Source organism: Arachis hypogaea, chromosome 3 (assembly GCF_003086295.3).
Source record: "Arachis hypogaea cultivar Tifrunner chromosome 3, arahy.Tifrunner.gnm2.J5K5, whole genome shotgun sequence".
In the NCBI taxonomy this organism is placed as follows: domain Eukaryota; kingdom Viridiplantae; phylum Streptophyta; class Magnoliopsida; order Fabales; family Fabaceae; genus Arachis; species Arachis hypogaea.
In genome coordinates this window covers 28,103,485-28,125,848 of record NC_092038.1, presented here as the reverse complement: position 1 = coordinate 28,125,848, position 22,364 = coordinate 28,103,485, and the positions used below count along the sequence as shown (strand labels likewise).

Sequence of the window (22,364 nt, the reverse complement as noted above, 5' to 3'; positions counted from 1 at the left end):
GAGGATCTTTTACGTGGAAATCTCCTTTAATTTGTTGAACCACCAACCGAGAATCACAAAAGACCATTAGGCATCGTATACAAAGGATCTTTTTCGTGGAAATTACCGTATATTTCACACTTTTCCTCTATTCCATTTTTCTTGTATTTTGTCACTTTTTTTATACTTGTTCACCTCACTGACTAGTTTATTATCTCCTTCTTGTTTCTTTCCGAGTTGAATGATAAAACACCAATGTCATCCGTTGTTTACCTATTCTCATGGAGAAATCATAATGTTTTCATTTTCTCATGGCAGTTTCGTCTGCGTTCTCTCGTGGTAGTTCCATTTGTGTTCTCTCGTGGTAGTTCTGTCTGCATTCTCTCGTGGCAGTTCTATCTGCATTTCTTCTATATTTTCTTGTGGCAGTTCCGTCTGCGTTTCTTTCTTGCAGTTCTGTCTGCACTTCCTTTAGATAGTGGCAGTTTTATCTGCGCTTCCTTCAGACAAGCGGTAGTTCCGTCCACGCTTTCTTCAGACTAGTGGCAGTTCCATCTACGCTTCCTTCAGACAAGCGGCAGTTCCATCTGCGCTTCCTTCTAACAGTTTCGTCTGTGCCCGTTTTATTAGTTTATGCAGTTTTTTTCTCTTTATTTCGTTGTTTTAAATAAGTTTCAAACTCAAGTTGTCACTTGAGTTTGAGGGGGATGTTAGAATATAATTAGGATCAATTAGTATTATTTAGTATATCTGAATATTTATTATAGGAGATTACGTCTTCATTATTACGATTCCCTTAGTACCTATAAATACCCTTTTATATTGTATCATTTCAGACAATTTGAATAGACAACTTGAATACATTCAATAATACACAAATCATTTCTCCAATTTAGTCTCTTATTTCTAATAAAACTCACCAGAACAAAAGAATATGATTTTCTCTATGATACAAACTAAAGGAACAATACATGGTAGTTTATATCTCTTACACTTTTTTCAGCATAATCCTTTACTTTCAAAATCTTATTCGCCACATAATGGTTGTTCGCAAATGAGAAGAGATCAGATGATATGAGAAGAGAAGCAATATTCAACCTTCACCACACTAGGAAGATGGCGTTGGTTGTTCAGATCTAAATCTGAATCTCAAGAAAGTTAACATTTGCTGTTGGCAATTTGCATCAGTTTGTTAAACTTCTTTAATTCTTACATACTATTTAGATTTGGTTCTCCTTTGTGTATGTATTTTTTTTAAATGTAAATTATCCTGTCAGTAAGTTTTTACTAGAATTTTTTTAAAGGAAGAAACATTTTTCAATCATAAGAAAGCCAATCGGCACTTACAAGTTGTTAGAATATACTTAGGATCAATTAGTATTATTTAGTATATCTGAATATTTATTATAGGAGATTACGTTTTTATTATTACGATTCTCTTAGTACCTATAAATACCCTTTTATATTGTATCATTTCAGACAACTTTTATAGACAACTTGAATACATTCAATAATACACAAATTCCTTCTCCAGTTTAGTCTCTTGTTTCTAACATGGTATCAGAGCTTTGGTATCCTCCTTGAAGAAGATTTGTTATTTTTCTTTTGGTAAAATTACCTTATTTTTCACACTTTTCCTCTATTCCATTTTTCTTGTATTTTGTCACTTCTTTTTATACTTTTTCACCTCACCGACTAGTCTATTATCTCCTTGTTGTTTCTTTCTGAGTCGAATGATCAAACACCAATGTCATCCGCTGTTTACCTATTCTCATGAAGAAATCATAATGTGTTTGTTCTCCCATGACAGTTTCGTCTGCGTTCTCTCGTAGCAGTTCCATCTGCGTTCTCTCGTGGCAGTTCCGTTTGTGTTCTCTCGTGGCAGTTCCATCTGCGTTCTCTCATGGCAGTTCTGTCTGCGTTTCGTCTATGTTTTCTTGTGGCAGTTCCGTCTGTGTTTCTTTCTGGCAGTTCTGTCTGCACTTCCTTTAGATAGCGGTAGTTTCATCTGCGCTTCCTTCAGACAAGCGGTAGTTCCGTCCGCGCTTCCTTCAGACTAGCGGCAGTTCTATCTGCGCTTCCTTCAGACAAGCGGCAGTTCCATCTGTGCTTCCTTCCGACAGTTCTGTCTGCGCCCGTTTTATCAGTTTATGCATTTTTTCTCTCTATTTCGTTGTTTTAAATAAGTTTCAAACTCAAGTTATCACTTGAGTTTGAGGGGGGATGTTAGAATATAATTAGGATCAATTAGGATCAATTAATATTATTTAGTATAGGTGAATATTTATTATAGGAGATTACATCTTTATTATTACGATTCTCTTAGTACCTATAAATACTATTCTTGCTGAGTTTGGCTGGTGTATAGCTCGTCCGTCGATGAATGTCTTCAAGCTTCTCGTTGGGATGAGTTATACGTCGGTAAGAAAAGAACAAGGGGGTGGGTACCTGCAAAAGATACTCCGACACTCAAGTTAGTAAGTGTTTAAGAGGTATAAGAATAATTCTATGAATATATAATGTGAGATATGAAATAGAAATTATCATGTGTTCTGTGTAATAATTCTATGAATATAGAATGTAAGACATGATATAGAACTTATCCTGTTACTCCCTGAGATTAGATATAGAAGATTCTTTTTATAGGCATAGAATTGATGAATGATATTCATGTTATGACCGTTTGGTCATTAAGATTGAAATGACGGTCATTAAGTCGGTAATGAAGGTGGCAGTTACAAGCAAAGAATGAATAATAATTAACGCCGAGTTATAACTCATAATGCACAATAAAGACCGAGTTATAAGGTGACGGATCACAGCCCCCAAGCTTTGTCTGCCGATCATATGATCCAGGCTAAGCTTAGACAATAAAATGATTTATAACTCGGTTAAAAGATAACTGAATAATGATATAGTGAGCCCACAAGCTTAGTCGAGTTATTATATTAGCACTTCTTCAAAAAATAATTGAGTGATAAGAGTCATTCAATCAAGATAGTTGCGTGGGGGATACTTTTCCACTTAAGAACAATTTTAGCATTTGATTGTATGTGAACTGAAAAGTTCAGAGATGGATATCTATTGATGGAATCGATTGTATGATCCGAGGATATAGTGGTTAATTGTCTTGGGAATTTTTTCGGCCCACAACAGCTTATTGATGAATTTCTCGCTCAAAGCAATTAGTTATTTGAATATTTATAATTTATAGCGAAGGTCTGACATGAATAAGATAAATTGAGAAAATAAATATGTACAAAATCAAAACAAATATTGAATAATATATATTGTAAAAGTAAAAGAGTTCAAAGTAGAAAAATATACCTTGAAAGTTGATAGTTATAGAGAAGAATATGACATATATGAATGTCATACATGTCAAATGTGAATATCTGAATTTTGTTTTATAGGACATGCTTTAATTTGATAATAAAGCAATAAGATAACAGTCATATAATAATATAATAAATTTTGTTTAGCTATGAGGTATATTCCTTGTACAAAAGTAACAAATTTGCATGTTTGTAACTATTTTTTGTTTAATAACTTTCTGCATTAAACAAATAGTAAAATAAAATTTAATAGCATAAAATGAATAGTGTAACAGTTATATACAATTGATATACAATTAATATTTGATGGAATCCAATTTTAAGATTTGAACTCATCATTACCGTCATTTAATTGTATAAATGAAATCATTAAATAATAAAAATATAATATATATATAATGAAATAAAAATGCAATTGACATGGTTGTTTATATGCCATTATTGTATAGAACATATATTGAGATTTGAATATAACTAATAAATCAATAAATATTAGTTACACAAAATATAAATGCAAAAGTATGTTGAATAAAATATATAATTTTACTTGTGTAAATAGAGAACTTTGAAAAAGTAAGCAAAATTGATAAATGGGTTTGTGCTCAAATTGATTGAAAATCAAGTTTGTTTTCAGATTGATTGAAAGCCGAGTTTGTTTTCGGATTTGTTCATTGATCGATTATGAGATGTGAAATATTATGATACGTAAAAATAAAGCAATTTGAATGTATAAAGTACATACTTTATGAAAAGTTACGATAGATTATATTTTGATAAGAGGTATTAAATAAAATCTTAAAAAGATTGTTAAGATTGGTTCAAAAATTTGAATGTAAATCAAATTTTATGAACCTAAGGGGAGTGGGAATTAGTTTACTTGTTCCCACAGACGGCGCCAATTGTTCTTGCTGAGTTTGGCCGGTGTATAGCTCGTCCGTCGATGAATGTCTTCAAGCTTCTCGTTGGGATGAGTTATACGTCGGTAAGGAGAGAACAAGGGGGTGGGTACCTGCAAAAGACACTCCGACGCTCAAGTCAGTAAGTGTTTAAGATGTATAAGAATAATTTTATGAATATAGAATGTAAGACATGAAATAGAAATTATCATGTCACTACAACAATAAAGATTATTTTTTAGGGTTATATGTGTCAAAAAAGAATTAAAATTCGTCAAAAAAACAATTTTTGACACTATTTTAACTATGAAAATATGTTAATAAAAGTTGTGTCAAAAATAGTATTTTTAACATATAAGTAATTGTGAAAAAAGCTTAATCTTATTTTGATAATTATTGACCGTCAAAAATAATGTTAAAAAATTTGAGAATATATTTTTTGTGATACTTATTAATCGTCAAAAATACTATTTATTTTGACTTATTGACCATAAAAATTTCTTAACAATAATTTTTTACAATTATTAACTGTGAAATATACTATATCATGGATATTTTTTGACAATTTTTTACCATAAAAAAAACTCAATCATATTTTTTTTGACATTCATTATTATAAAAGTTAAGGTTTCACCTATTATTTATTTTTTAAATAAAAATGACTATAATAATAGACAAAATAAAAATTCTACCACTATGACATGAATATGTTTTCACTTTATCATACATAATCATTGTATAAAATCAAACAAAAGCTTTGCAATTTTGATCATTGATCATGATTCAAAACTAGTACAAATAGCATTCTTTATTTAGCATTTGATAAGTATACCAACAACAATTAACACCAAGTACCAAAATCAATACTCAATATCATAATATCATATTAATGTTCTTTTTTGTATAGTGCTATATGAATTATACATAAACTCATCAAAGTCTTGAGCATTAATCAAGTGAAGTAGGATTGTTATCACTTTGAACTATAGGCAACCTTCCATCCAATAGTTGCTCAAGTATTCCTGCCATATGATCTACTTTTTTCTTCAAATCTTCCACCTCTATTTTAGAGTCTTCATATTTTTTTCTGCACATTGAAGCTTTATTTGGAGATCAGAAAATATGAATGATCTAGGACCCCATAACTGTGTAGGTGTCACGCCAGCTCCATAACCACGAACTCGTCCATGTCGTTCAGGTCCAAATACTTCTACCATCACCTCATGTTCATTCATCTCTAATATTCCCTCATTTACTTGAGATGATAATTCCTTAAGTAAATCCTAAAATGGATCAAATCAACCTAATAAAATCAATAAAAATATATGTAAACATGAATATAAATGCTTACTGTAAAAATTAATGCCTAATTAATCCAATTTCTTCATTGCATAACAGAACTTTTCAAGACTTTCATAGTCCATTTAAACACTTTTTTCCTAAAAGTTGGATCTCATAAATATCAACATTGCACAATCCTCTTAAATTTATAAAGTAGCTACATTGCACAATCAACATGTTAAGGGTATCTTGCAGAACAAGAAAAAAATTTTATAAAGATAATAAGGTTAGTTAGGACTCTTTTCTTATATTGAGTGTTAGGATGTTAGAGTCAGCAGCCAGTTTTGCTGAGTTTGCACCACAGCATGTAATATAAATAAAAGTAGAATGTATGCTTACAGATAGAACAGATTTACTGAATGATATACAAAGTGAGGTCATTTAGTTACAATGCAAAGCTTTCTGCTCTATTTTTCTTCTTGTCTAATCATAATTCAACGCAGCATCTCTTGCATCTTCGCTCATGAGATTTGGTCTAAGGTTGAAATTATTTTTCAAGATCCATGAAATAGAGAGTTAAACAACGTAACTCAAGAATCAACTCAAAACAATCAAGAAGCGTGGTCTCTCAACCTCAAATTATATTTCTAAGATAAAGCACCTGACATACTCTCTTGCAGCATTGGACAGTCCTTTATCCTCAGAAAAACATATTGAAACTTTTTTTTGAAGGTCTCAATGAAGATTATCAAATACTGTTGACTACCATCAATTTCAAAAGTCATTCTCCCTTTGAAAAGTAGAAATCTTGATTCTATATCATGATGATAGACCCAGATACTCATGAATCCCAGCAAATAGAGGGAATAAAAATTAAATAAAAAGCAAAGAAAAACACTTCTTTATAACTATCACTTAATGCCATAAATCTCACATAAGTTATAATAATATAAATCTCTATCACATTCAGCACAGCTGAAGCTAAAACCAAAATCAGAGGCTTCTTTAACAAGCAGAAAATTTAACATATATATAAACTAAGGACAAAACAAACACAATTTTTCAAGACTTTCACAACAAAATCTGAAGCAGAAACAACTTCTAATATACTAGTACTTCCGACAAAGCACAACTAATTTTTTAATGATTCTATCTTTTGTAGAACTTATTTAAAGAATTACACAAGTTATCAAAGAAGGAAGAAATAATTTTGAGAAGTTATCAAAGTAATAAACAAAACTCACAATATGTGATAACATATCTTACAAGTTTTTCTTGAGTTTCTTCATTGCAAGCTTGTCCATTAACACGGGTATGCGTAAGCTCCCAAAGGCGAAGACGGTCAATTTCTTGTCCTGTTTGCTCAAACTGTAGGTACAAATAACATATCTTATAAATATAGCAACTAATAAATATCTTCAAATTAAGTCTATAAATTAGTAAAATTTAGATACCGCCTCTTCAGCTCTTTGTTGGGCTCCCTTAGCACCAGTGGTATGGATAATGCTATTTGCAGCTCCACTCATCTTGTTTTGTTGACTTATTTTCTAATAATTAACAAAATAGGTCATAACATGTGATAAAAGAGGCTAGTTAAATCTAAGTCAATTAACAATTATTATGTCATGTGAAGTACAAACCTGCCAGCTTCATCAATCCAAAGATTCACAAGGTAATCCCAATCCTCTTTTTCCATTTCCAATGGTATATTGGCTCGAGCAATTTCAGGGTTATCATAAGGTTCAAAATACCTTTTCTTTAATAGATGTCGATAACTCCGATAAGAAGAATTCATTTGAGCCCATACTAAATGCTTTCGACCTTCAACTTTAAAGTATGTCTAAAAGAACATAACATATACTATTAGTTTGAGTTTTATAGACATAAAAATAAAAAAAGCAAGTGAAAACATAACAAGGAGAACATGAATATTACCAAAACTAGGTCAAACATCTTTATTTTGTTCTTCATATGCTGGAAAGTCATTTACTGTCCATAATATAGCTGCACGCATTTTAAATTTTTTTTTTCATATGCATCAAAGGTATCAACTCCTACATTCCATAATTCTTTTAATTCTTCAATTAAAGGCCTTAGATATGTATCTATTGCCTTTCCTGGAGATTTTGAACCCGGTATAAGCAATGATAACATTAGATAAGGATCCTTCATGCATTTCCAAGGTGGCAAGTTATATGGTATAAGTACCACAGGCCAAACACTGTATTTTGTACTCATATTTCCAAAGGGGTTAAACCCATCACTTGCTAATCCAAGCCTTACATTTCTAGGTTCATCAGAAAAGGACTTATGTAACTCATCAAATGATTTCCATGTTTCTGAGTCAGCTGGATGACGTAAATACCCATCATCAATTCGCTTTGCATCATGCCATCTCATATCAAATGCTGTCTTCGTTGACATATATAATCTTTTAAGCCTTGGAGTTATTCGAAAGTAACGGAGAACTTTTATAGGAATTTTTTTTCTTTCCATCTTTCTCCTCAAACTTCCACCTTGAAGCACCACAATGATCACAAGTTTCTTTCTTATCATGATCTTTCCAGAATAGCATACAATCATTAATACAAGCATCTATTTTCTCATAATCCAAGCCAAGATCTCGAATAATCTTCCTAGCTTCATAGTAAGACGCCGGTAGTTGTACCCCTTTTGGAAAAGAATCATTCAATAACTCAAGTAACATAGAAAATGATTTATTACTCCATCCACCAAGACATTTAATATGGAATAATCTCATCAAAAATGAGAGCTTTGAAAAGTACGTACATCCTGGATATAGTTCTTTCTCAGAATCATCCAAAAGTTTGTAAAACTTTGCTGCATCTTCATTAGGTTCTTCTACATGCTCTTCATAAGGTTCTCCTATATCCTCTTCTATATGCTCTTCATTAGGTTCTTTAATATCCTCTTCTATATCCCAAACCCCAAAATGATCCCTTAACATGTTTTCCATGTCGTCTTTATCCATATAATCATCCTCACTATCAAATGAACTTGAATAGGGTAACTCATCTTGTAGCGATTCTCCATGGTGGTACCAAATTGTATAATTTCTTACTATGCCATGACTTAGAAGATCAAATTCTACTTGCTCACGAGATTTTCTAAGGCAATTATTGCATTTAAAACACGGACAATATATCTTATCATCCTTTGTATGACTAAAGGCAAAATCTAAGAATTCCTTGACACCTCTCCTATATTGTAAAAGGGCTCTATTCTTAATTTGCATCCAATCCTTGTCCATTGAATATATGACAAGCTTAACATACCTAAAAAAATATTAAAAATAAGCACCAGAAATCACAAGGCTCAATAGAAAAAAAAAGTTAAAACACAAGTGTAGCTATAATAAAATCCAAAGAATGCATGACACATAGTCCATAGCAAACATATAACGCAACCACTGCTCACTATATACAAAACAAAAAATTAAGGAGCACATATAATGAACAAAAATATAAAAAAGAAAATAGATAAAGAGAAAGTAAAGGGTTAGTTAACAGAGAAAAAGAGAATATATTAGTCATCTAATTTTTTTTTAAAAGAAAATGCTAATAGAATATTACTAGTTAACAGGGAAAGAAAGAGAGATTGATTTGACAGTGAAAAAAATTAATAGATCAAGATCTCTCCTATAAATTAAATGAAGGATTAAATAATATTAAAATAAAGGATATTCTATTATACAAGTGAACGGCTTAATGGTGAAAAAAATTTGGCAAAATTAAAAATTACTAGTGAGTTTCTAAACATTTCAATGAAATTAAGCCACAACTCTTAATTCAGAAAAAAAAATGATCAAATGGTGAGTGGTCGGATGTAACATGAATTTAGTCCTTGGTTTTTGCTGGTTTTAGGGGGATATAGTCGGTTAATTTCTAAGGCTTAATTAAACAACATTATAGTCACTGTCTTTAATTTCTTTTGTTTTTTATTTTTTCTAAAGGACCAAAATATATGTACATAAGAAATTGTTAGCATTAAAATTTGGTAACTAATGTATGATCTAGTTATTACTGGAAAGAGTAACGTGTGTTTGTTAATAAAAAGGAGTGTATATGAAGGATCTGCTGCAGCTATACGAAACCAATCCAGCTTTAGTGCAAGAGGTATATTTCCTAATCAAGGAGAGTTACAAAGATCAGAATTTTTATTCTTTCCTATTCGTGAATGGAAATTATTTTTTACTACTTGGTAAAAGTGTACTTTAATTTGATGTATCAAATTTTATCTGAATTTAGCTACTTGTGACTGTGACCTTAATTAGAAATTTGATAAACTTTCAACAAAGCTAAAGGGAACAATTGAGCATGCTAACACCTATACTACTGAGGAAGTGATGATATCCCATGGACAAAATGATATGCCTTTGTAATGTAACAGTGCGCCGTATTTGCCAAACGCACACCAAGGTACTTCTAAGTTTGTTATTACATACAGTGATGTGTGTGTTTATATATATCTTGATTACCTTTTTGTTTTTGATCACAAATTTGATCACAAAAATAGTAGAGGCAAAGAAGCAGAGCAGAAAAGAGAGAATGCATAGCAGAAGCACAAGTAGAAGCCTATTTGTTATAGAACACTACTTAAACAAGTCATGAAAGATATTCTAATCCTAAATATTGAGAGCGACGAAAGTGTATACCTCAGAATAATTATAGTTAGATGTGGATTCAGCCGTAAAAAATTACTTGACAGGCAAAGAGAGAAGTGAGAATTGACATTGACTCCTCCAAAGTAAGCATGAATATGTCACTTAATACAGAGTTATACATAGAAAACATAGCAAATTATAGAATATTCAGCATTACCAAACAATAATAAACAAGAAAATGCATTCTAGAAGACTATAAATGACCTTAACAATTACAATTCACATAAATAAGCAATAATAAAAAAAATACTTGCCTCAGTTGGTTGACTTTGTTTCTTTAATAGCAATTTGAAAGCCATTGATAAAATTGTTTGACCTACATTAAGCAACTATGCAAATAAGCAATATCACTAATGTAAACTAATATATTATAGAAATTCAAACTCTATACATATATATATAGAAATCCAAACTCTCAAAATAAAGTTAGATACTCCTATTTGATATGAACCTGTGGTTTAGGAAAAAGAACAAACACATGGTGTGCAAAAATTAGAAAGAATAAAAATGAAAGATTAGAAGTCAAATTAGATAAAACATAAAATGAATAGAACTCTGAAACAAAACAAACAATATCATTGCATCACCAAGTCACAGTTATCTTTCTCTCATTTTTTTATTATGAATAAAAAATAGAAAAATTAAATGAGAAAGAGCAAAAACTTTACCAAAATTACAGATCAATTTCCACAAATCAGCTATGAGGAACAAATAAAAAGTACAAATCATAGAACAGCTCAATAAGAAGCCAAATCAGAAAATATAAATTAGGGAATAGATTTGAGAATCTGAACTTACCTTAATACGTATAGTATAAGAAGCTTGAATAAAAAAATTTTGAAATCTGAAGCATCAAAACAAAAATTAAATCAGATTTATGAAAGAATAAAATATTTTGAGAGAGGAAAAAGAAATACCTAACAAGACTAAGTTGATTTTGGAGCTGAAGAATGAGATGAATCTTGAAATTGAAGAGTAAACTGAGATTTTGAATATGACGAATGAGTAGTGGAATCCAAAACTGAGAGCCGGAGCCAAGGAAAGAAGAGGAGCAGGTGATCCCAAATTTGACGGAAGGGAAAAAGAGAAACAGGGTCGTTGATAAGAGAAGAAGAGGAATAGTGGTAAGCTGAAAATAAAGACCGTAAAAAATAAACAATAATTCTTCACGGTCAAATTATATATTAAAACAAATATGATAATTTGACATTTGTAATATTTGTTAAATATATATATTAATTTTTATATTTAATTATGATTGTAAAAAAAAAAGGTGTTAAAATAGTTTTTTTTCTTGTAGTGTGTGTTGTGTGTAATAATTTTATGAATATAAAATGTAAGACATGATATAGAACTTATCATGTTACTCTCTGAGATTAGATATAAAAGATTCTTTTTATAGGCATAGAATTGATGAATGATATTCATGTTACGACCGTTTGGTCATTAAGATTGAAATGATGGTCATTAAGTCGGTAATGAAAGTGTCAGTTACAAGCAAAGAATGAATGATAATTAACGTCGAGTTATAACTCATAATGCACAATAAAGACCAAGTTATAAGGTGACGGATCAAATACTCTTTTATATTGTATCATTTCTGACAACTTGAATAGATAATTTAAATACATTTAATAATATACAAATCTTTTTCCTAATTTAGTCTCTTGTTTCTAACAAGTTTGATGCGCTGTTAGATATAAAAAATTGATTATTATTGAAGGTAAAAGTTTTAGATATATAAGTATCATAATTTTATTTAATGGAAACTCTTAAAATAAGTGTATGTCACAAAATTATTGTAGCTATATAGCCAATTTAGTGTAGTGTTAGTGTAGTGTTGAGAATAAAAAATGTTATTTACACATCAAACACTTTTGACAATCGTATAAAAATATAGTTATTATTAATTAATTATGTATTTAAATTTTTTTAGTTAAAAAAATATATGTTTAATTTTAAAAAAATATTAGTATCAAAATAATAGTTATTATAAAAAGTATACACATAGTAAAATTATTCGCGAATTATATCACTATATCCCATTTAATATTAACTTGTGACATGATTATGCTCCTTAATATTTTGGTCGGTGGGGGATTATATATGAACCATGCTCACTCCAATTTAATTTGTGGAAGGTTTATCAGATCAAATCAGTGACAGGCAAAGCAAATATATACGCATGCTTAGATTGATAGAGTCACTAATTAAGTATTATATGAAGCTAAAGAAAAGTGAAGAAACCAACAAGAAGAAACCGACAAAAGATAAGAATCCTTTGAAGTTCGTGAATCTTATCCAAAGCCTATAAGCCACGCCCACGGTTTGATGATTCAGCGTCTTGTCTTTCGTTTTGTTTTGCCCTTTTTGGGCACGGTAGCCAAATATAGATATATTTATTTATGATGTAAAGACTTTAAATAGCCCTCTATTTTCCTCAAACTAGCAAACAATTTTACACTACAATTCCGATCGAGGTTCAATAATAATAACTTAATAAGATAGAGAATAAAAAATGTTGGCAATATTTCATGAGGCTTTTGCTCACCCTCCAGAGGAGCTTAATAGTCCTGCATCTTACAAAGGGATCAAGAAGCCTAAGGTTCCAGAGGAAACTCTTGAAGATTTTATTTCCCATAATCCCAATAACACTTTCTCTATGACCTTTGGTAATGCTGCTGTTATGGCTTACGTTCGTCCTCCAACATCTTTCCCCACTCCACAAAGGTAATTATCATTTTCATTCTACTAAACTAATTAACCACTCATCAATAATATGATTCTTTCTTTTATTTGCCTCAAGAATTAGCATTTCCTATGGGAGCTGAGTTAGATTAACGCAAGAATTCTAGATGAATTTTGCTTTTAGTAAGCCTTTTTTTGGGGACATCATAGAATCGTGGGTAACCAGAATCCACCATTCTAGATTCCTAAAAAGTATCTATTTGCTCCTCTAGTCGGTACGGATATATATGACTATGAGATATATAATATATAAGTGTGTATTAAAAATACAATAAAATATATAAACAAATTATATACATTTCAAAAACTATTTATAATAAAATATATCAAGTTTATGACGTGTCTCAAAAATAGTATACATATATGAACATGAATTTCGGGAATATTTGTTCAAGCTGCCCATCCCCTTTTAGTTAACATTATATATAATATGAATTTTAAGAATATTTATCACCATTGATTTTAACTAAATAATATTTTAATTTCAAAATTATGTTATACAAAGAAATGAGTGTTTAAGATAATTTAGAAGGAAGGTTAATATGTTCTAAGAATATAAAACCACGTCTGAATTGTTTCCCGTGTATAATAAAATTAAGAAAATAACATGACAGGAACTAATCTTGCTGTACTGTTGGATTACAGGCAGTTTTGTGGGTTTGATGACATATATTGCCTCTTCTTGGGGAGCTTGAACAATCTATGCTCATTGATTAGGCAATATGGGTTGTCAAAGAGTAGCAATGAAGCCATATTTCTCATTGAAGCTTATAAGACACTCAGAGACCGAGGTCCATACCCTGCCGATCAAGTTATTAAGGACCTTGATGGTAGCTTTGCCTTTGTTGTCTATGACAGAAAGGCCGGCAACGTCTTCGCTGCACTGGTAAGCTATAAACTCAATTACACTAAGTGTACGTAAAAAAAAATAGAGTTAATAGTTAAATTAGTCTCCGAAAAATAAGATATTATTTGAATTTGTCTTTAAAAATTTTTTTAAATCAAATTGGTCCTTTAAAGATTATGAATTAATCATATATGTCTTTCAGTTGCTCCGCTCACAATTTTCGTCAACGATTAATGATGTGAAATATTAACTGATAGCATATATCACACATAACATATTCCATTAGACGTTCACTAAATATGTTTACGAAAATCTATTAATTTAGTCACTAGGTTATATTAGTAATAAGATTTTTGTAATTGGAAAAAACGACTAAATTAATAAATTTTCATAAATATATTTAATTAATATCTAATTAGACATATTAAGTATTATATATATTATTCAATTAACGTTTTATAACATCAATCTTTAAAAAAAATTGTTAATGGAGTGACTAAAATACAAATATGATTAATTCGTAATTTTTGAAAAATTAATTTAATTAAAAAAATTATTTAAAGATAAATTTAAAGAATATCTTATTTTTTAGAGACTAATTTAAATATTAACCTAAAAAAATTTGTCATTAAATCAGCTATTCTTATAGAATATAAAATTTGTCGCACAGCATCTAAATTAAACTAATTATTCAACTCCCTATCGTAGTTCTCGCTATTATTTTAATCAATAATTGTTTTGCTTTAATTTTGAGTGGTTCAATTTTAAAAGTTGAAGTTAAATTTGGTTGAAGGGTTCTGATGGTGTAGTGAAGTTGTACTGGGGTATAGCAGCAGATGGATCTATTGTAATATCTGATGATCTTGATATAATAAAGGAGGGTTGTGCAAAATCGTTTGCCCCCTTTCCAACAGGTACCAACTATATTTTTGTTCATTCTAAGTGCAAAGGCCATAATATAAATGAACTTTTTCATTATATATATGTTATGAAAGTATAAGAAAATTAATTGAAAAATATGAAAACACTAATTGCTTTAGGTAAATAAGAGGTAAATTAATTGCAATAAATATTTTTCCCCGTCATTTTTCATCCTAATAAGAAGTTTAGTATTTTTTATTCTAAAATAATAATAGTTTACTGCCTTACTTATATTTTATAATGTTCTATTTAATACCTTATCTTAATATTTTATATAATTATATTAGATATATATCAAAATTAACGATTAAAATCAACTATAAGTATAAAATATATATTTTTTTTGTTATTATTATTTTTCAATAAATTTCTGAATTAGTTAATGTATATAATAATTTATAAATTCAATTTTTATTAAGAATATGGAAGATGGACAGTAATAAATTATTAGTATTTAGTAGCATGACAAGTTGGAATTGAAATGCAGGGTGTATGTTTCACAGTGAAGGAGGTCTAATGAGCTTTGAGCATCCAATGAACAAGATGAAGGCAATGCCAAGAATAGACAGTGAAGGAGCCATGTGTGGAGCCAACTTCAAGGTTGATAAGCACACAAGGGTTAACACCATCCCTCGGGTTGGAAGTCAATCCAATTGGACTGAATGGGACCACCATTAATTGGCATCAAATTCCGACATCAAAACAGTACGAATCACATATAGGGTTTTCACTTTTGTAAATTAAAAAAACAGTTAATTATTTTTATGCTACGATTATTGTATAATATTCAGGCATATGTTCTATTTTATATATGAGTAAATTGCACTAACATTTTTTGCTTGTTGACACTACGAGAAAAGAGAGTTATTTTAACATAATTTTTTTTAACTGTCATAGTTAAGTGTAAAAATTAATATATATTTTTAAAAAGAAGAATGCTAGAGGTCAGCAGTTTTGTTAAATTCTGGCGAGCACTTAACCATCAAAAGGAAATTGAATGATTTTCTGCTATTAGATGCAATCTCACACCATTAAAAACATTATTGATGATTAATTGATGACTAAAAACCACAAAATCTGCTGGTCCTTATACTTTCTCTTTTAATAAATATCACAAATGTCAAATTCTCTATTTTGTTATGAATACTTTGATTGTAGAAAATTATTCTTCAATTTTGACACTCATTTGTTTTCAACTTACTACATTATTCCTTTATTTCGTTAAGCTCCGTCAATTTTGGCATCACATTGCTCTCAATTTGGGATCATACTACTCATTCTTCATCTTCAAAATCTCAGTTTATTCTTTAGTTTCAAGATCTCATCTCATTCTTTGTTAAAAATTTTTGTTGAGAATTTTTTATGGTCAATAAATGTCAAAATAAATAGTATTTTTGACGGTTAATAAGTATCACAAAAAATATATTTTCAAATTTTTCTAACAAATTATTTTTTACGGTCAATATTTATCAAAATAAAATTTAAACTTTTTTTACAATTACTTATATGTTAAAAATACTATTTTTAACAAAATTTTTATTAACATATTTTCATAATTAAAATAGTATCAAAATTTATTTTTTTAATTATTTTTAATTTTTTTGACACATAATAATTCTAAAAAATAGTCTATATATTATTGTAATGTGATTTCCAATTAACTTGTAGTGACACAAACTAATTAAATTGATTTTTGGAAGTGAACAAATCACATTTTGAAGGGTGTTTTAAAAAGGAGATGAGCATCCTACGAAGCCGCTGCAATTAATTTAAGCCCTTTTTCAGTATTGTATTTGCGCTTCAATCAGAGTGGCAGGGGTTAGTTGTTTTAAAAGAAGAGGGAGATGCGAATCCCTTCTATTTAAAAGAAAAGTGCAATTAGGTATCTATCATCATTTATTAATTATTATTTATTATAATAATTATTTTTAAATATTATATTTTAAATTTTTTTATATATTAAAAATTTAAAATTAGATCTCTAAGTTAGAATATTTAAATTTAAATTTAAAACTAATAAAATAAAAATAACAAACTGAAATTAAATTCTAACCAAAACAAACTTAAAATAATACTATCAAAATTATTTTTTTCGATTTTAAGACGGGTATATATAATTTTTTCGGTTACAATTAACAAAAGTAACGAACACAATTATTTTTGGGTGAGTTTTGGGATGTTTTAAGAAATTATTTAGTGTGCGATTTTATAATTTTAAATGTATGTGTTATAAGATTATTATTTATATTAAAAATTATAAACAAAGATTTGAACGAATTTTAGATTTGTACTAAAATTTTTGTGTGTATTATTTTATTATTTTAAATGTGTTAAAAAATTATTTATATTAAGAAAAATATAAGTATAAATTTAAATGAATATTGGATATGTACCACAAATAATTTATGTGTAATCTTATTATTTTGGATATATTATGAACATATGTAAAAGAATAAAAAAATACCACAAAAGTGAATCATGCAAGAAAGAAAGAAAAAATAATGTTCAAATCACTACAACAATATAGATTATTTTTAGGGTTATATGTGTAAAAAAAGAATTAAAATTTGTCAAAAAAATAAATTTTAATACTATTTTAACTATGAAAATATGTTAATAAAAGTTTTGTCAAAAATAGTATTTTTAACATATAAGTAATCGTGAAAAAAGTTTAAATCTTATTTTGATAAATATTGGCTGTCAAAAATAATTTGTTAAAAAAATTTGAGAATATATTTTCTGTGATACTTATTAACCGTCAAAAATACTATTTATTTTGACACTTATTGAACATAAAATATTTTCAACAAAAATTTTTAACAAAGAATGAGATGAGATCTTGAAACTGAAGAATAAATTGAGATTTTGAAGATAAAGAATGAGTAGCATGACCCAAAACGAAAAGCAGTGTGATGTCAATTTTGACATTTAATTATGGTGTTAAAAAATAAAATGTTAAAATAGCTCTGTATGCACAAGACAGAATTTAAATTCTCGATACTTACTTAAATAAATAAGTCACAAACACATCTAAAATAATATAATTGCACACAAAATAAATTATGAGCACAATGAAAATTGAAGCCACATTTTATATATATATATATATATATATATATATATATATATATATATATATATCAAATTAAACTAAATTTATTGGAATAGAGCGAAGATAGAAAATAATTTGCTCCTTTTTTTGAGAGAACTTTCCCCTCTTGATAACAGAATCGTCATCACCTTCTCGTTGCAGCTTAAATGTAGCTGCCTCCAGTCCGGTCTTCGTCGCTACTGCAGCAGCATCTTCAACGGTTTTTATCGCAGCTCTTCCATCAGCATCTTCGCTGTTTGTTGTTCTTCCTTTCGGTAAGTCCTATGAGAGTTTATTCAGTGTGTGTGCTTGCTCAATGCTGATGATGAACAAGAAAGCAATATTCTCCCATCTTTAACCATGAAGATTTTGTTTAATTACTTTTGTTTGGTTTTCCAATAATTTACTCTTTTATAACTCTATTAGTTTCAAGTTTACATGGGAAAGAGAGTTGACAAATTTGATAAATGGTGCAGGTTAATAAGTTATTTTAAAATGAAAAATGTTAGTTTTTTTTATATTTTAAAACTTTTCTCACGAAGGTAGTTATAATAGTACCAGGTATGTTACTTATAAAATTTAAATTAAATAAAATTGATAGTGGTTCCTCTAAAATAGAAAACATAATTAACTAATTGATTAAAAAATTAATATAATAAAAATAATTATATTTAAAAGATGTTTAAAAGCTAAATCATTGTTGGATGAGTAGGGAAATACTTGAAGACTCGCTTCTCAAATAAATTCTAGAAGTTATTTTTGGGATTAAATTTTGATCTAACGGGAATGTTGGGAATCACCCTGAACAAAGAATCATAAGAAGAATTGCATTAGAGATAATAATGGAATGGGTATCGATTTTTGTCCTATATGATTCTGTGCAGTCCTGTTTTGATTTGTATAAAATTTAGAGAAAAGGATAAATAGGTCTCTGACCTTTTATCTATGGATATTTTTGTCTTTAACTATTTAAAAATATTTTTAAATTTCTGACCTTCACAAAATTTGGACGGATGAGTCCTTCTGTCCAAATGCCTCCGTCAGACACAATGAAAAAGTCTGACGTGGCTCCCGTTCTGATGATCTGACGTGACGGGTTGACATGTGGACTGATGACTGAAAGGGTACTTTCGAAAATTGGACAAATAAGTTCCTAAACTTAAAAATTACGTCGTTTTACGTTTGGCCCTAATCCTTAAATTGATTGCTTTTCTTTGTAAAGGCTAGTGGTGAGGAGCCCTATCTTAAATTGATGCAGGTAGAATTAGGGGTGTTCGCGGTGCGGTTTGGATCGGTTTTGAGTCAAAAACTCATCCGATCCGAACACTAATTTTACTTGCGGTGCGGTTTGGATTGGATGATGTTTTTAAAAAAATCCGATCCGATCCGATCCGATCCAATGTCAAGCGGTTTGGATTGGATTGTATTTGCGGTTTTGTAAATTAAAAAATTTAAATACATATAACAAATCTCAACATCAAATTTTAAATAATTAACAATGATATAATAAGTTTTAACAATATCTTAAAAAGCCAACGATAACATAATAATAAAAATAAAATTATAAGTTAGTTAAAATAAATAATAAATAGCATTTTGAACATAAAATCTTTATTAAATAATAATAATACATGAATAATATAAAAATGTATAATAAATTGAACATATTATAAGTATAATTATAAATATAATAATAAAATAATAATATTATAGCATATTGTGCGGTTTGGATTGGATTGGATCGGTTATGAAAAGTAGATCCGAAATCCGATCCGATCCAGCGTTTTGTAAAAAATAAAATCCAATCAGTCCGAATTAGTGCGGTTTTAATCGGTTTTTGGTTTGGATTAGATTGGATGAGCGGTTTAATTTGGATCGGTTTGGATTTGAACACCCCTAGGTAGAATGGTGGTGTTGAGCTGATTTCTGGTTTGGATTCTGTAAACCCCGGTTAAATTAGTAGATAATTAGTCAATAAATTAGTTTTTAATAAGGAAGATTAGAAACGCAAATATTATATCAAATTAGAATAGAGCTCATCGAAACGAGAATTTTGACACTAATTTCGAAGAAATCGGTCCAAAATTGGACCGAACGGACCGAACCGGTTTAATCGGGTCCAAACCGGGCCGTCGATCCAACCGGATCAACACTTTAAATGAGCTGAAAGCATTTTCTTCCTCATTTTCACCTATGAATAGCGTGAAAGCTCTAGGGAGAACGAAAGCTCCTGAAACCCTTACGGTAACCTTTCGATCCCCGTAACTTCTCCGTCCGAGTTCTGATTGTCGCACCGTTTGTGGCCACGCGTTCACCTCGATGAGCTCTACATTTCTACCGGAACAATTTCACTGGTAACTTGTTTAATCACTCTCAGTCCCCTTTTCCCCCAATTTTCGAATTTTGAATGGGAAGGTTGAATTTCTTTGATTTTTGATGTTTTAGGATCCAATTAGCTTGAGGAAAACATTCACTCTTGCTTATGTGAAACTTGGGTAAGGTGAGGATATAATAATTTTATTTTAATTTCATTGAATTTGAGCTTTGAGTATTAAATTAAAAATATATGTGTTATGAATGTGTATTAGGTTGAAAATAAATAATTGGAGCTTGAAATTGTGAATACCGGAACTTGGATGAAGCGGATTGGTTGAGGTTTTGAGGGCTGTGTTCTTTTAGGAAAATTGTCTTGGAATAATACTTGGGAATCGGCTAAGGTATGATTTAGGTTTCTTGCATTTAATATATAATATTCTGTGAAAATTTAGGCTAGATGACTATAGGATAAGTTGGATTGCATGTGTATATTTAATGCTTAGTATCCTGTTGATGAACATGGTTGGTTTGGTGCTTGTTGATTAACTGGTGATTTGGTGAATTATTGATTTGAGGTATAACTATTGTGGAGGTTGTTGTGATAATGAGGTATTTTGTGTTAAAAGCCTATGATTTGTGAACTATGATTCTTAGTTGAATTTTGGTTGTTGAATTTGAATATTGTATGAGTATAATTGTTGATCTGAGGTAGATTTATTGTGGTGATTGTTATGATGATGAGGAAGGGTATGTTGAATTGAAAAGGATGCAGGTTTGGACCCGAAAAGGATGGCAAAGTCCGAGTTTTAGAGGAGATGCTGCCGAAATTTTATAAAAATTAGAGATTTTGTTTATATAATTATTTAAAAAGATTTAGATTCAAAGGTTATATGGTTTGATTTTGAGTTATTAAGAAAATGAGCATTTTTTAAGTTTGTTTCATTTAGAAAAGAATGAATAATGTTTTGAATTGGAACTATTGATGGACGGAATGGGAGGTGTGATAATAAAGGATAAGGATTGAATATGATTGATGTATGATGATGAATGAGATGCGATTGAGAATGATGAGGATGTTGATGAATTATAATTGAATTATTTATATGCTCATGAATTTGAATGATCTGAGATACGAGATTCCCTGGATAAAGTGCCGTGGCTTGCCACCACATGTACCAGGTAGAAAACTTGATATTCTGTTGACCCTACGACGTAAGTGTGACCGGGCACTATATAAATTCCCGGAAAAGTAACCCTCATTGAGCAATATTGATTATTTGAGAAAAGGCTATGCATAAACTCTTGGGGATGCACGTCGGGGGACAGTCTAAGTATTTTCAGACTTGTCGGGTTGGCTGGATAACCAACAGATGAGCCTCATTAGCGATAGGACAGGCATGCATCATATGCATATTACTTGAATTACTTGCTTGTTGTTTAAGTGGGTGTGCCTAAATGTACTTGCCATGTTAAATGTATATTTGTTACCTGCAGTATTTGTAACCTTTTTGTGCTTGCCTTTATCTGTTTAAATGTCTGTGAAATGCATGATGGTGTTGGAGGTATGGAGGAATGGTAGTATAAGACTTAGATGTAAGATTAAGCTAAGTTAGGTTTAGGTACTCTTAGAAAACCACCTTTTATGGCTTCTGTTTAATACTTTAAGCTTTATAACCTGAGTGTCGGCGTTCTAGGATTGCCCCTGGTATATCCAGGACCTTATATATTATGTGTGTGACACCTTTACCATACTGAGAACCACTATGTTGTTATTTTTTAGATGCAGGTCGAGAGGCATCTTGTTAGGCATCTGGACTCTTGAAGCGGAGTGGTTACTGAGTTATTTGGTTATGCTATGATGTATATATATGTACTTAGCTTTCTTTCCACATAACTTATTCTTTTTTATCCTCCTAGAGGTGTATGGAGAGGTAGGATTTTGTTTATGTACATTTGGGTTTTGGATATGTATATATATGTTTATATGTGTGTATATTCTCCGGCCAGTATTGACTTCACAGGTTGAGTCATGAGCTCATTATTTTGTAACTTTGACTTTCTGTTACTGTTTTGGGTTACTTTACACTTGACATCTGTAGCTTTCTTAGCACGCAAGTTAACTCATTTCTCGAGCGTTGCACTTTTATTTCGCGATTTTTATTTTCCCTATTCTTCAAGGCTCTTAGCATATTATAATTCTTCTACTATTATATATACATTTTATTTTAGAGGTCATAATACCACACCACCTCTGTTTTACAACTTA

General features: G+C 29.9%; 2 protein-coding genes and 1 long non-coding RNA gene across 5 annotated transcripts; 2 read left to right on the top strand and 1 right to left on the bottom strand.

Annotated features, from left to right (window-relative positions):
- Positions 1 to 5,000: 5,000 nt before the first annotated feature.
- On the bottom strand, positions 5,001 to 11,336 carry LOC112790033 (uncharacterized). Of its 3 annotated transcripts, none has more exons than XR_011879668.1 (8): positions 11,093 to 11,336; positions 10,974 to 11,019; positions 10,430 to 10,504; positions 7,427 to 8,787; positions 7,132 to 7,331; positions 6,946 to 7,038; positions 6,758 to 6,859; positions 5,001 to 5,493 (listed from the first exon to the last, which is right to left on the bottom strand). XR_011879668.1 is itself a non-coding variant. In XM_072232682.1 (8 exons), the coding sequence occupies exons 6-8, from the start codon at positions 7,015 to 7,017 to the stop codon at positions 5,463 to 5,465; spliced, it is 225 nt and encodes a 74-aa protein (XP_072088783.1). In that variant the 5' UTR covers positions 7,018 to 7,038; positions 7,132 to 7,331; positions 7,427 to 8,787; positions 10,430 to 10,491; positions 10,974 to 11,019; positions 11,093 to 11,336; the 3' UTR covers positions 5,001 to 5,462. The 3 variants fall into 3 exon arrangements, 2 of the variants coding, with proteins under 2 accessions (XP_072088783.1, XP_025688030.1); XM_072232682.1 differs by having other exon boundaries at positions 5,001 to 5,513; positions 10,430 to 10,491; XM_025832245.2 differs by having other exon boundaries at positions 10,430 to 10,491.
- Positions 11,337 to 12,582: 1,246 nt separating this feature from the next.
- Positions 12,583 to 15,542, top strand: LOC112790032 (stem-specific protein TSJT1). Its single transcript, XM_025832244.2, has 4 exons — positions 12,583 to 12,905; positions 13,569 to 13,809; positions 14,564 to 14,684; positions 15,179 to 15,542. Exons 1-4 carry the CDS (start codon positions 12,694 to 12,696, stop codon positions 15,367 to 15,369), a joined length of 765 nt encoding a protein of 254 aa, XP_025688029.1. The 5' UTR covers positions 12,583 to 12,693; the 3' UTR covers positions 15,370 to 15,542.
- Positions 15,543 to 17,828: 2,286 nt separating this feature from the next.
- On the top strand, positions 17,829 to 22,147 carry LOC112770042 (uncharacterized). Its single transcript, XR_003186573.2, has 5 exons — positions 17,829 to 18,057; positions 19,984 to 20,136; positions 20,228 to 20,282; positions 20,371 to 20,499; positions 21,879 to 22,147. It is a non-coding gene; the product is annotated as an uncharacterized lncRNA (long non-coding RNA).
- Positions 22,148 to 22,364: the final 217 nt, after the last annotated feature.

Bases quoted from the DNA above. Each gene is read 5' to 3' on its own strand.
- LOC112790033 (XM_025832245.2), bottom strand. From the start codon at position 7,017: ATGAGTGGAGCTGCAAATAGCATTATCCATACCACTGGTGCTAAGGGA. The intron at 6,860-6,945 runs GTATCTAAATTT...TTGTACCTACAG, and splicing joins AACAAAGAGCTGAAGAGGCG to TTTGAGCAAACAGGACAAGA. The intron at 5,494-6,757 runs GTAAGATATGTT...GATCCATTTTAG, and splicing joins AAGAAACTCAAGAAAAACTT to GATTTACTTAAGGAATTATC.
- LOC112790032 (XM_025832244.2), top strand. From the start codon at position 12,694: ATGTTGGCAATATTTCATGAGGCTTTTGCTCACCCTCCAGAGGAGCTT. The intron at 12,906-13,568 runs GTAATTATCATT...GTTGGATTACAG, and splicing joins TCTTTCCCCACTCCACAAAG to GCAGTTTTGTGGGTTTGATG. The intron at 13,810-14,563 runs GTAAGCTATAAA...ATTTGGTTGAAG, and splicing joins GCAACGTCTTCGCTGCACTG to GGTTCTGATGGTGTAGTGAA.